Source organism: Channa argus, chromosome 13, assembly GCF_033026475.1.
Source record: "Channa argus isolate prfri chromosome 13, Channa argus male v1.0, whole genome shotgun sequence".
In the NCBI taxonomy this organism is placed as follows: domain Eukaryota; kingdom Metazoa; phylum Chordata; class Actinopteri; order Anabantiformes; family Channidae; genus Channa; species Channa argus.
The window spans coordinates 26,390,916-26,405,515 of record NC_090209.1 but is presented as its reverse complement, the minus strand read 5'-3'; the positions used below and the strand labels follow the sequence as shown (position 1 = coordinate 26,405,515).

Below are 14,600 nucleotides of genomic sequence, written 5' to 3'. Positions count from 1 at the left end.
TGAAAACATGATAATATACGTGTGGTAGCATTTCTATACTGAATCTAGCATAACTTTTTGCAGTGCTATGGGAAGAAGTGCTTATAGTGTATGATTATGAAATCTTGTGATTTCTGCAGGACATGTTCTAACATTTGTAACATAAATGTTGGACAACCAGGTTCCATTCTGTATTTCCACCTCTACACATAAATCAATAGAAACCTGTGTTTTCTCACCTTAAATAAAGTCAGTTATCCCATCTTTCCCGCAGGTTCTTAAATGCAGCTGGTTTAAGGGGTGGAGCAACCCCACCTGACACCACCTGACTGACTGGAGGCATGTATGGTTATGGAGGTGGGGGTTGTTCACACTAGGAGGTAAGAGACTACACCCTCCAGCAGCAGCTGCAGCAAACACTCAGGGGAGTTTCAGCAGCAGAGACACACGGTCAACTCACCTGAATAGGTAGGAACACCAGCCACACTGGTTCTCTGTACTGCTGCTCAGTGTGTGTGTGTGTGTGTGTGTGTGTGTGTGTGTGTGTGTGTGTGTGTGTGTGTGTGTGTGTGTGTGTGTGTGTCTGTGTTGTTTTTTTTAAAGGTTTAACAATTTGAAGAAGTGGATTTGAAGCGTGAAGGGGAACTGTGTTAGTAGCAATGTGTGACCCGCATTAAGGTGTGTACTCTGGGTTGTGTTCTGGGTTATATTCATTTGTATGTTTGTGTGTTGCATAATATTTTTACTGCGTGAGTGTCAACAGTTTTATTTTGTATTTGTGAAGCCTTAATTTAAAATTCTTTAGCAGTAAGTCGACATTTCCCCAAAAAACCCGGTCCAACATTAACTTCTTGGTTGTTTGGGGAAATTTCTAATGTCACTACCACATACAGAATGAGAGTTTGTTGGGTTTACTTGACTTAAACTGTGTCAGCAGAGTTCAGGAGACATTGTTTAAACTCATCTCAGTTTTGGGTGAGACTCCGTTTCTGCGTTGAAGCTGGTGGAAACATTTAAAACTCTCTGTCGGCTATTAGCAAAATGCAGCTCTATTAATTTACAGCAAATACACTGTTCAACCTGTACAATTTAAAGCAGAACAACCCAGTGGCTCTGCCATGAATTCTAGTCGTACAGTGCATTAGAATGTTTTGATCACTTCATTTGTTTTAAATATAGTGGTCAGAACATTAGAACCAACTCCTCCTCTGACCTCAATAATAAACAGTAGAATTATCACCTTTTTGACAGTTTCAACTCAAAAACTAAGAAATTATAAGCTTGTAAAAGTAGAATTCATGGTAGAGACACTGTGGGACTGCATTAAATCATTGGTCATAATGTTATGTCTGATTGGTGTATGTGTGACTTTGTTGTAAAGATTGGAAAATACCTGAAGATATTTTGATATTTTGGAATTTCAGAGTGTGACCTTTAGAACTTAGTTTTGTGATTTGAAGTCAACTGACAATTCCAGTTTCCACTGATGCTCTTTGTTGTTCCTACGAGGATCATTGTCGTCCCTCTCAGGATCAAGTTATAGACCAAACAGATGTAATATGTCCCTTTTTGTGGAGATGAAGCTACATGTGGAAAGAAGATCAAAATGACTAATTGATGCTTTCATGGGGACACAGTGTCTTTTGTATCACTCTGCCCATCACATAAGATCCACACAGTGACAATTTCAATGCTTATGAATCATTTTCATATTGTGTCACTGCTAACAGTTGAAAATGTGCACATCCCAGCAAAAGCACTGTTAGTCATCAAGATGTAACGCTTATGACCCTAACCTCTCAAACCATCTGTCTTCTCTGTCCAAAAGGTGTACATGGTCATCCTCAAACGAGTGTCCTTTGTCCTTTAGGTGTAGGTACACTGCTGATTCTAGTCCTGAGGTGTAGCTCCTCTTGTGTAGAGGCTGTTTGGTTTCTCCAACGTAGAGCTCTGAACACTCTTTACTGCACTTACCTACATACACTACGTTGCTCTTCTTGTGTTTAGATGTTTATTCTTCTGGGTGGACGAGTCTGTGTCTTAATGTGCTGGTGGGTTTGAAGTGGACATGTATGTGGTGATTTCTTAAGATCCTTTTGAGCTTCTCTGACACTCCACCAATGTAAGGAATCCCCAAGTTTTCCTTTGACTCTGAGTCTCTGTCCATCGTCCTTGTGTTGGATCTATAGGACATCTTGTTTAAGGCCCACTTAGGATAACTGCAGGCCTTGAGAGCCGTCCTCAGATGTCTATCCTCCTTTGTTTTGGGTCAGAGGAGGTGGGATGTTTTCTGCCCTGTGGTGCAGGGTCCTGATGACTCCTAGTTTGTGTTGCAGTGGGTGGTGGGAGTCAAACAGTAGTTACTGGTCCGTGTGTGGTTTCCTGTAGATTTCTATTTCATAAGTACCAACGTTCTCTCCGCAGTCCAGGAAGGCCAGACTGCTGTCATTGGTGTCTTCCCCTGGTGAACTTGATGTTGATGTCAATCGCATTTATGTGGTCTGTGAAAGCACGTGTACCTCCTGGATCTTGATCTTTACCCAGGTGTCATCTAGATATCTGAACCAGGGGGTTGGTGCTTTCCTCTCCACTCTGTATAGGTTGGCAACAATACGTGAGACTGGAGAACCCATGGTCCAGCCATGTTTCTCTCTAGAAGCCACCTTCTCCTCTGTAGGAGAAGTAGGTAGTGTTCAGACAGGTCTGATCTGGGTTGAGGTGGCTCCTGCTGTGCAGGGTGTGGTCCTCTTTGTCTTTTCCTACCTATTGTCTGGACATCGGTGGTGGAGATGCTGATGAAGAGGACAGTGACATCAAAGGATACCATGGTTTCATCAACATTTACCAAGAAGGCCGCACCTAACGCCCCCAACTTAGGGGGTTAGGGTCGTAATCGTTACATCTTCATCACTCCACCCTGTTCCCACCTCCCACCTTAATGAGTCTATTCAGGCCAGGGTGGAACAAAGGCTTCTTTGGAGGATACAACTGAGTTTTCTAGGCACTTTATTCCGACTGAAGAAGCTGATTGAATAAGTAGAGCAATGTTTCTAACCAAGGAAACGAAGTGCAGTTGACATGATTCAATCTTCGGGGGAAAAAAACTGGATGCCTGAGAATCTTCTCTGACACTTAGTACAGTATATGTCACGTACAACCATTGACTTTAACAACCAGAGTTCTGTAAATAGAAAATGTTTGGACCACAGATGAACACGTGTCTTTATTTTCTTGTACTATACAGCTTTTCAGTAATCGCATGAAACCATATGTTCAATTGTAAAAACCAAATGAGGTTAATTGGCAACAGGTCAGTTTCATGATTTGTTATAAAATAAGTTGATTGGAGAGAAGCTGGGTGTAGTTTAGTTTCCTTTTTCTATTCCAACAAAATGCTGTTGTTGTTGTGTGAATTTCACCGCTTTCTGTTTTTGTAGAGAATTTTTCCATCAAGAAGGGAAACTTTAAACATTAGTGTTCTGACTGACGTGACAAAGCTTCTGAGAACTGAAACTCTGCCCAACCTTCTTTTGACCTTTTCCCTTGAAAAAGATGATTTTTAACCTAAAGACTTCCTGGTTAAACAAAGACCAAATCAATAAAAAGCACTGTTCTGTGAATCTCCTGGGCTGCAGTAACACACCTGGCTCGTCCACACTTCTCTGGATGTATAAGGGTTTAAAAATGTCATAAAATCCCAATATATTCAGTTTACAGTGCTTTAAAAAAGAACCAGAAGGCTGCAGCAGCAGGTCACGCTCATCAGGATTAGAACATGCTTTCAGACTTCCTGTAGTCGGGAGTGTGATTCCTAGAAGTTCATTGTGTTGCAGTGACAGGTTGGTAGGCAGTTGCAGTGTGTTCCCACCACATTGCTTTGAAATTGTGTGCAGTTGAACATAAAAGCACCACGAGAAGAGTCAGATCAGCTCTTCTCCGAACGTGCGTTAGGTTGACTTATGTGTATCATGTCCAGCTCTCTCCAATGTGCCCAGCGCTGGCTGTCAAATCCAAATCGAGTTACAGTAAAATAAGCTGTGGATGAAGCGCTGTGTAGACATCACTGTTGTGTTTGAACAGAAGTCACTTTACCGGTCCGTCCACCTGCAGGCCTGGGAGGGGCTGAGAACGCCTGACACTAACACAACTGACTGACTGCTGGACCCAGTGATTGTCTGACTGAGTGTGTGGAGACAAATCTGCCCACGTGTTCCAGTGGACAGTGCTACTGTGGGATGTTCCCCTGCTCATCACGCTGCATGTACAGTATTTGTTGTGTACTGGTGGATAAAAGTGCACACACACACACACACACACACACACACACACACACACACACACACACACACACACACACACACACACACACAGATCATGTGTAACCCTTCTATGACCTGAGACATACTTCAGTTTCAATCCTTTTTCACAGTGAGTGTGATCTACGTGTTGTTGTTCCCATCTGCTCTGCACAGACTCTAACTTTACTGAACGTTTGGAGGATGTGGTGCATTTGACTATTGACCTTTTTCAGGGGTCGATGCATAAATGCGTTTTATCTGGTATGAAGCACGGTGCTGGCACAGATCTCAGGATTTTGTTAACTGCTGTAATTCTTGATGATTCCTGGAGAATAACAATGCAGAGTAAAGCCCGTCTTTGAATTCATCCTGGGAACCAAAAGATTTCTTCATTTAACAAGTACTGAAGGAAACTGCTGTTTGCCTTCAATAGAAATAAACCAAATGAAAAGTGACTAAAATATGAAGCAGCTGTATTTTTTTACACCTACAGTACACGTTGAATAAGAATAACACTACTTACGAGGGCATCATCACTATGCATATTTTAAAAATGCTTTTCCGCACAGATTCACATCTTGTAGCCAGAGATAATATCTCTTTATTCACACGGTGTCTAGATTTGCTACAAGATGGTGACCAAACAGAAATTCCAGCCTCGATTTACATTTTAATTTGTCTTTAGTGGACAGTCCAAGCTTCATATCTTTGTATTCATATGAATCATAAATCATAAATTCAGTCAGAACGTCTATTTAAGAAGCGGGTCACATTGGGCATGTCCTCTCTGTGTTCCTCAGGTCTCCGTCTCACTGTCTCTGTCTCTCGCTTGCAGCGTTTCGGGTCTGAACACGTTGACGTTCCTCCATCAGACCAGTTAAACCGCTCCTTATGTCACACGTCACCCGCTTCTTCTCCCTGCTTTTCCGTTGCTTCTTCGCTGAAATTCAGCAGATGAAGCTGTTGAAGTTCCGTAGAGTGAGGGTTGGTTAATTTGTAAAATCACTAACCAGCCTGAACCTGAGACGTGCTTCCTTCCCTGTGGGCGTTGTTAAACATTCCTCTTCTTTGTTGCCGTCAGTCCTTTTGCTCCTGTGGAGGTTGTTGCTCTTGTTAAAACTTTTTTGTTTTTGATGCCAACTACTGTCCCTGCATCTGATTCCAGAGCTTTAGTCAGGTTTCCACCTACTCCCCTCATCCTGTAAAGGTTTTTAGCACATGCCAACAAGTGGCCTCATTTTGTTTTGTGGAAATTCACCATAAACTGACTCGAAGTATTTTGTGTAAGTGATGTGCATCCTGACATAATCCTGAAGCCCTGCTCACACATTATAGTATCTGGGACTTGGCCTTTGTCGTGACATTGTATGAAAATTCCGGCTCCTCCGGTCACATGTCGAAGTGTACTTGAGCACGACATTGAACCCCAACTTAGTTGCTCCCGGTGAGCGTTGGCCAGCTGCACAGCAGCTCCCCCATCAGTGTGTGAGTGTGGGTGAATGAGAAGCAGTGTAAAGCACTTTGAATAGGAATAGGTGGAAAAGTGCTTTATAAGTGCAGAGCATTTAGCATTTCTTTTGGTTCTAGTTTGAGTAGGACATGTAAATGAATGCCGTTAATCTTCTCTCTGACCTCCCTATATAAAAATATCTCTCTATTACTAGCTGACAAATGCCTCCAGGTGACATCATGCAGAGGAACCAATATGTCGTCTTGTTGCTCACACTAAGGAATTTGCCATCATGATCAATCTGCTTCTCCAGACCTCCTCCAGATGTTATCATCTGAACTCTGGGTGATGTCATCTGGAGGAGTTTTTCAGCTAGAAGCAGAGAAAGATTTTAATATATTATATAAGCATTATGTATATTTTCACCCTAAACCAAAGCCATAGAGAGCAAGTTGAAATTTGGTGAAGTTGCCCTTTAACTTTATGGACGTCATCAGCATTGAGAAGTTAAATAATGTTTTGAAATGTATTTACAAAGCAGCTTTTTTACAGTAGCCACTCATCTGAAGAACCTGCAACCCCCCACAAAAACACAGGGATACTGGGTAAAAGTTAAATAAATGTGAAACCAAATTTGACTGTAAATGGAACAAATGTTGAAACTGAGGACATGAATTCCCACATTGCTCATTTGGTGCCAGCAACATTTCTGGAAAAGTAGATCAATGCTAAATAAAACCTCTCCTATAGGGACATGTCACAATAAAGACCTTTTAAAGGCAATGGATTAGTTTTGTGACTGGGTATAAAAGGAGCATCTCAGAGCACCTGAGCCTTTAAGAAGGCTGTGACAAGGTCCATCACTGTGGTACAAATCTATGTGCTCGCTCTGACAGATGAATGCAAACTACAGTATTTGTTTCCATATAAGACTCTGACTTAGCTCAGCTTTTGTTAAATGTTATGTTTCAATTCTATGTTTTTAGCCAATAGCCTGTGTGACGGGTACATTGTATTATGTCTTTGGGTTAATTTTGTTTTCTTCACCTCTGAATTTAATGGCACCAGTTTCTTGTAACAGGCTCGGCACCTATAGGTGTATGATATGAAAGTTTTGAGGTGAAGCCATGAGCAGCTGAATTCATATTTCAAGCTAGAATGTGATTTCAGGATCAGTTCTCCTCAGTTCCTGAACTGTTAGTAAAATAAGAAGTAATGCGAAACTGTGGTGAACCTGCCCCTGTCCCACGTTTTTTTTAAAAACAATCACACTTTTAAATATTACTAAAATGAAATATTACTGTACATTTTACACAGCATCCTGACCTTTTTGTAAGTGGGGTTTGCAGCTTCTTCAACATGTTTAAAGTACAACTTGTCTATACTGTAAAGTAAATGTCAAAGTCACAGTGGCAGCAACACATGCTCGTATTAAACCGAAATATGAGCCACGTGTTAATGTGTCAGACATTTTATATTTTAGAGCCACGATCAGCTTTGAGAGCATCTGAGCACATATCTTGAACATTTGTGTTGATCTCTACTGCATAACACAAGAATTATCTTCATCAGGAGCCAAACAGCCTGGAGCTAAATGTTTGTGTCTCAACAACACTTTGCTTGGTTTTGCTGCTTTTAGGACATTTATGACAATACCAAACATTTTAGGTAACAGCAGCAGCTTTCTTCACCTCTGACCTGTTGTCATTTAAAATGTTGACTCAGTCCATCAGACCTCCCTCATTGTCCGTTACCTGTGGCAGCAGGTGGGCGTGATTTTCATCCTAGCTGTATTAAATACTCACCTGTTTGGATTTTAAAGCTCAAACCTTCAGCAACAAACACTGAACTTTGCCTGTTTTGGAAATGATACGTTTTATGTCTTTTGTTTTCTCCAGAGTTCAGCCATGAGGTGGTGCTCTCCTCATCTTCCTGTCTTCCTCCCCCTCCTCTTCTTCTCTTTTCTCACCCTCTTCGTTGGGAGAGCAACAGTGTCAGGATTCAGCATCTGTGCCTACAATGTGCCGAACTTCAGCCCCAAGAAGGCAACAAACCTCAGAATGATACACACTCTGACACGGGTAGGACACACACACACACACACACACACACACACACACACACACACACACACACACTTGTTATATCATAATAAATGTCATATTTGAGAATGCAATACTTTGTTTTGCACATTATTCTGAAGTGAACTTCAGCTGTAAAATGTAAAACCTTTTTCTCTGGTTTTCTTTGAAACTAAATGAAAACAATGGCTGCTTGGAAGGAAGTGAGTTAGACCTCACGGTAAAATGTTAAGTTCTAAAAACAGCGTCCAATGCTTTCTGTCCATCGGTCTCTGTGTGCAGGTCGTGTCTCGATATGACATCTGTGTCCTGCAGAACGTGCAGGATCCCAGTGGTAAAGCCATCAAAACGCTGCTGTCTTATCTCAACAGGTAAAATGAAAATGACTATAGTGTTTTTGTAAGTGGTACAAATAACAGCTGAGAAGCAGGTACAAGTACGACATAATGGAAATGTTTCAGTTTTTAATGTTAACAAAACTTTGTTCACTAAACGGAAGATTCTATAATTGTCCTTGAACAGTAATGTTAACACTGTTGTAGTCACATCATGTACTGTAATGTGTATTAATACTGTATGGTGATCATCATGTGTCTGCTGTCTGCCTCCAACAGGGGAATGGACAGGTACAGTGGATTTCATTGGCATGGGGAACACTCCCTAATCATAATTACTGATAACCAATCACCTTAATTGGCCCTCTTTACTAATCCTAATCCTGCAACACACACAGGTGACACTTTTTTTTGGAGTAGTCAGTTATTGCACCATGTCACCTGACTGTCAACCAGCATCAGTGTATCAGTGATGTATTTGACAGACAGAGAGAAACTGACTTTAAAGCTACAGTATCCAACATTAAAAATGTATATTTTAGTTGAATTATGCTCCATAGTTTAGGTTTATGTAGAAAAAGCTGCTGTCAAAGCCTCTGATGACACAGATGATTGAACAGCACTGACAGCAGTGCAAAGATATTCGATTTGGTTGCAAATGGAGGTCAGTGTATGCTCTGTTCAAACTAAACCCAAACTTGGAGCGGTTCTTGTTGAGTCAACTAACACTTACTAAAATAAAGCCTGATACCTCATTACAGCAGAGGGTTAAATTGGATTTGTGGCTTCTAATTTTAACCACATCAGCCTTTTACCCTGTGCCCATTTTCTCATCATCCCTAGAAAAGTAGTAGACCATGCACTGAACCCTGTGGGACACCAAGTTTAGGCCAGCTATGGACTGTTGTGACTTTTGGCCTGAGCAGTACATGTGCAGTTCAAGAAGTAGGGACACTGCTTTAAAAACAGAGATGTCCACATTCTGTCCTGAGAAGATAGATGGTTTGAAAGAGGAGGAAATAAGACAATCTACTTCAAAGTGAGACGAGTATCACTGTTAGATTGGCATTAGAAATGGTCCAGTTTAACCATATACATTTCTGGAGTGAGGGTTTGCTGTGGTCTTTCTGGTGATGGAGCATCAGATTCTACTCATGCTTGGTTTCTTGGTAAAAGATTCATATACAATCTGTGGTGGTTGGTGTCCGGTTTCCTCAGAAATTGTGGGGCCTGTTAAGTGTTAGTGATGTGTTTGTGCTAATGGAAACATTGTTGTTTCTCGGACAGTTCCGTGGGAATTCATCACTAATGCACAGTCATTATCTACACTGCGTTATGTTTGTGTTTTACGTTGTCGAGGTACAAAAGTTGCACATTTAAAGGAAGCACAGGCAATAAGAGAACAAGTATTGGGAATGAGCTTCAATTTACACAGAAGCATAAATGCTTAAATCTCACATTAATTTGCTGTAAGTAACAGAAAAGGTTTGGCTTCCTGAAGCATCATCCAGTCATGAGAGATCATTGCAGTAGGAAGAGGCAATTTAAAGCAACAGAGCTAAGACAGAAGGAGGCAGTTCTCCACTGCTGACCTTCTGTAAAGATGGGTAACAGTGTTTGTGATGTGCAGACACAGTGTTGAATCACTGCTGCAACATTTGATGCTTTGGGGATAAAAGATGTGCAGGAACTGGGAGGGGACTGCGTTGAGTAATGGTCTTGTTAAACACATGCTTCCCTATGAACAATGTGATTTGTGGCTGGAATGAGCGTCGCCTCAGTTTACTTTTAGTAATCAGCTCTTTGTCTTCGTGCTGTGTTGAGGTATGACGAGAGCTTCTACCAGTCTGTGTCCAGTAAGCCTCTGGGAAACTCTTCAGGCGACATGCAGCAGTATGTTTACCTCTACAGGTAAGACTGAGCAGAGAGGAGGCACTTTATCATCCATCCTGGGATTTATTCTGTTACATGAACAAATCTCACTGATGATCAGAAGTAGACACAATGGATGTGACACAGCCGCTTTATTTCCACTGCACTTGTCACTATTGCTCATACAAACAGCTGTGTCCCAGGTATTAGTCAGGTGCAGCCAGCAGAGAAAACACCTTAGATTAAGATGAAATAAAATGAATATAAAGAAAGTAAGACAGAAATAAACTATAAAGATCAGAAACCGTGCAGCTAAAGTTCCCTGACAGTCCAGCAGCTTCTTTCTTTATACACATCTGATAATTTGATTAAAGCAGAAGCCTATAGCTGATTCATCAAAGCTACAAATGAATACAAACTCTTATTCCCTTGCTGCTGTGAACCGTCTCGTCCTCTCCACGCAGGATAAACTCTGTGGCCGTGACCGGCCAGCACCAGTACGAGAGCGAGCGCTTCTTTGTAAGAGACCCGTTTGTCGTTAAGTTCCAGAGCAACAGAACCAGTCAGTGGACACATTTTTCTTCTCAGCTAAACCAGATGACGCCAACAGGTCCTGGCCTGACTTTTACCTAATTTGTCTCCGTCTTTTTCCTCTATGTCCTGCAGAAATTAGGGATTTTATTTTGGTTCCCCTGCACAGCGATCCTGGTCAGGCCATCGAGGAGATCGACAAACTCTATAATGTCTTTGAAGAAGTCCGCCAGAAATGGAACAACACGGTGAGGAACCAGGATTTGACATGAAGGGAGGGTGGCAGCATAAAGATGCTTTCAGTCTTAATGTGAAGCAAAGTCAGTCATCTCAGTTTATCTGTGTGGATTCCGCTCCCTTAACACTGGTGTCACAGCAGATTGTGTGATCTGCAGCATAGCAGTGCATCACATTACACCTCAGACATGTATTAACTTTAATATGTCATATGTCTGGGAGTACAGTCAGTGATTCAACATGTTTGCTCCTCCTCCACTCAGACTCAAGTCAGAGCGCTAAGAAAAGTCGGTTAAAAAGGGGTAGTTGGTTGGTTAGGAGCTCACTAACCACGTGCAAAACATGAATATGATAGAAAAACCAAAAGAAACTCAGCCTCACAGACGACACCAACTAAGTCTCATAGCTGCTGTTTTATGATGTGAATGTGGTGTGTTTGCTGCATTTTGTTTGTGTGTGTCTGTAGAACGTGATGTTGCTGGGAGATTTCCACGCCGCCTGTGGCTACGTGAATCGAAACGACAGGAAGAACATCAGACTATACAGCGATCAAGGGTTCTCCTGGCTGATCAGAGACCGAGTGGACACCACCGTCAACAGCAAGATCAGCTGTGCCTATGACAGGTGTGCGCTACAGTGAGGGGAGAAAGAATGTTTTATATATTTATGTCCAACAGGTGTCGTCTTTTACCAGCATTCTTTCTTCTGTGTGTGTCTGTCTCAGGATCGTCGTATATGGGCAGCCATTCCTGAAGGCAATCAAGCCGTTCTCTGCAGGAGCCTTCAACTTTGGCAAGGAGTTCAAACTCACCAGGGCCATGGTACGACTGTCTGCTTAACTGAGTGCTTCATTTGACTGTTTCGAAGAAGAGGTCCAGCGTTAACACTTCCATCTCAAATGTTGCAGGTTTTTATCTGTGTCTCTGTTGCTTCTGTCTGCCAGGTGCTGGAGGTGAGTGACCACTTGCCAGTGGAGGTGACACTGAAGAGCTCTGTGCCACTGCTTCAGGCTACGCCCCTGCTCATCCTTCTCAGCCTCTCTGCCATCGTCCAGTTCTTCCTGTCTGCTCTGTGATCACCTGGTGGTGTTTGGTTTTTTGTCGGGGTTTTTTAATTCAGAGTCTGTTCAATGAGAGGACGCAGGCTTCTTTAACAGACTTTTCCAGTTGTCAGTTCACCTGGGTCACTGTGTCCGAATCTGACTGAGTGAGGCTCCACGCTCAGTAAAAGCAGAGATTAATGGAGCATTTCTTTTTCTTTTTTAGAATAAACCTTTTATTCCTCCAACTTAACAAAATGTTTTCTGCAACTCCCCACCTAATTATAACATTATCTTATTGAAATTTATGCTTTAAACCATTCTCTGATGAAGTTCAAAGTTAGAAATAAAATAAAAATGTGTAGAGGTCCCACATCATCAGATAAACAGCTAGTTTGAAAAATATAAACAAAAACAATTGTGACATATAATATTAGTCTGCAACATAATATAACATGTGAATATTTTAACTGTATTGAGGAAATGGAGACACAGACATGTGAGATAATTAAAAGCATCTTTCAAACCTCAAACAGCTAAAATGTAAAAAAAAAAAAACTGAGTTTATACAAATTGGGGGGAAAAATCCTCTTTAAAACATCAAGTCACTGTGAGAGACTAAAAAAGAACTGAGGCATCAGCCTGAGGCAAAGACTGGCTGGACTCAGGATCTAACGAAGTTTAACAACTTTTTTAACCATGCATCGCATCAAAGTAAGGAGGACCTCCTCAAATTTAGTCTTATGATTTAGCCCATGAGCAAAATAGAAACTTTGAAAAATAATTGTATAATGCAGTTGCTTTTAAGAAGTGTTTGAAAAACTCACATCAACTAATTTACTATATTATAATTTGTTAAGTCGCTGCAGCGGCCACATGACTTAGTTAGGTAACATTTATAAATGGGAACTAACTGTTACTGCAGTAATTTATTACAACTTGGGTGACGTTTTATCAGGTTACCAGTTCTCCCTCAGACTCAGCTTTGAAAGAACCTGAATTATTAACAGTAATGACAGCAACACATTTACAATAGAAACTCAGTTTGTGGCTTAGTCAGAAACAACTGGCAGCAATTCAGCCTCAGGACCATCTGTCAGGAGAAGGTTAATACCCAAATGTGCCAAAGAGCGACACGACTGCAGTGCTGGTGCCAACAAACAGAAAAACTGTTTCAGAGTTTTTACACCAAATGAATGAATATACTGCTTATTTCTAATGAAGCATTATTTAACTGTTGAGCTTATTTCAACAGGTGAATTTGTATTTTTAGGTTTAAAATCTGTTAATTTTCTGTTCAAAAAATCTGTTCAAACTGATGTACATATTTCAACATGTTTAAGACTTTTCATTATTTGTTTTTAGTGCTTTTTAACATTATATACTACAATAAAGTTTGAAATGTTTAAATGAAAATGCACCTTTTCCTTTCTCTGCAAACATTGTAGAGATTTTTAATGGAGATTTATTGTGATATTTATCAATTCACTTCAACTTTATTTAAATAGCACCAATTCACAACAAAGTCATCTCAAGGCACTTTACAGAATATAGTCTAGACTATACAAGTATGTAGAGGAAACCCAACAAATCCCCCTTGAGCAAACCCTAGGCAACAGTGGAGGGGGAAAAACTCCCTTTTACGGAAGAAACCTCCAGCAGAACCAGGCTCAGGGTGGACGACCATCTGCCTTGACTGGTTTGGGTGAGTGGAAAGTGGAGAGAGAAAAGAACAGAGCAACAACAAAACATTATACAGGCTGTTAGGACGAGTAGCTGCACACTGGAAACACACAGCTCCAAAGCCAAGGACACCTGCAGTGACAGAGAGGGGGACAGAGGGGGAGAAGCACAACTACGGGAGAGAGACGACACAAAATTCTAAATAGGTTTGTTCTAAATATTCTAAATATGTGGGGGAGTCCCCTATAGCATCTTAAGTAGGAGCTAGTTCAGGTTGACTGAGCAGTTTTAAATATAAGCTTTATCAGTTGGATTGGAAGCTGGTTCCAAAGAAGAGGAGCTTGACGGCTAAAGGCTCTGCGTCCTATTCTACTTTTGCAAACTCTGGGAACCACAAGTAGGCCAGTATTCTGGAATCAAAATGATCTAATCGGGTGATCCAGAACTATAAGATCTTTTAAATATGATGGAGCCTGACCGTTCATAGCTTTGTATGTAAGGAGGAGGGTTTTGAATTCTATTCTAGATTTAATGGGAAGCCAATGGAGAGAAGCTAGTGAAGGTGAAATATGATCTCTCTTGCTAGTTCCAGTCAGCACTCTTGCTGCAGCATTTTGGATTAACTGAAGGCTTTTTAAAGAAGTTATTAGGACACCGCAAAGGTAGGGAATTACATTAGTCCAACCTAGAAGTAACAAATGCATGGACTAGTTTTTCGGCATCACTTTGAGACAGGATGCTTCAAATTTTAGCAATGTCCCATAGGTGGAAGAAGGCTGTTCTAGAGATTTGTCTTATATGTGAGGTAAAGGACAAATCCTGATCAAAAATAACTCCAAGGTTCCTCACTGCAGCACTGCAGGCCAAAGTTATACCATCTAAAGTACCTATTTTGTTAGACAGCATATTTCCCATCTTTTTAGGTCCAAAGAGAATGATTTCAGTTTTGTCTGGATTTAGTAGTAGGACATCCAGGCCTTTATGTCTTTTAGGCATGCAAGTTTGACTAATTGGTTAGTATCTTCTGGTTTCACAGATAAATAGAGCTGGGTATCATCTGCATAGCAGTGGAAGTTTATGGAATGTTTCCTAATA

At 41.1% G+C, this 14,600-nt stretch overlaps 1 protein-coding gene across 4 annotated transcripts; it reads left to right on the top strand.

The window, feature by feature from the left end:
* Window positions 1-292: 292 nt before the first annotated feature.
* On the top strand, window positions 293-13,008 carry LOC137140321 (deoxyribonuclease-1-like). Of its 4 annotated transcripts, XM_067528615.1 has the most exons (11): window positions 342-447; window positions 4,060-4,240; window positions 7,626-7,808; window positions 8,091-8,179; window positions 8,423-8,434; window positions 9,968-10,054; window positions 10,480-10,577; window positions 10,682-10,794; window positions 11,250-11,407; window positions 11,508-11,604; window positions 11,727-13,008. In XM_067528615.1, the coding sequence occupies exons 3-11, from the start codon at window positions 7,635-7,637 to the stop codon at window positions 11,856-11,858; spliced, it is 960 nt and encodes a 319-aa protein (XP_067384716.1). In that variant the 5' UTR covers window positions 342-447; window positions 4,060-4,240; window positions 7,626-7,634; the 3' UTR covers window positions 11,859-13,008. The 4 variants fall into 4 exon arrangements, with proteins under 4 accessions (XP_067384715.1, XP_067384718.1, XP_067384716.1 ...); XM_067528614.1 differs by lacking the exon at window positions 4,060-4,240 and having other exon boundaries at window positions 293-447; XM_067528616.1 differs by lacking the exons at window positions 342-447; window positions 4,060-4,240 and adding an exon at window positions 521-657.
* The last annotated feature ends 1,592 nt before the right edge of the window (window positions 13,009-14,600 follow it).

Coding starts and splice junctions, on each gene's coding strand:
- LOC137140321 (XM_067528614.1), top strand. CDS start 7,635: ATGAGGTGGTGCTCTCCTCATCTTCCTGTCTTCCTCCCCCTCCTCTTC. Junction 11,408..11,507: donor ATCAGCTGTGCCTATGACAG/GTGTGCGCTACA, acceptor TGTCTGTCTCAG/GATCGTCGTATATGGGCAGC. Junction 11,605..11,726: donor TCAAACTCACCAGGGCCATG/GTACGACTGTCT, acceptor TCTGTCTGCCAG/GTGCTGGAGGTGAGTGACCA.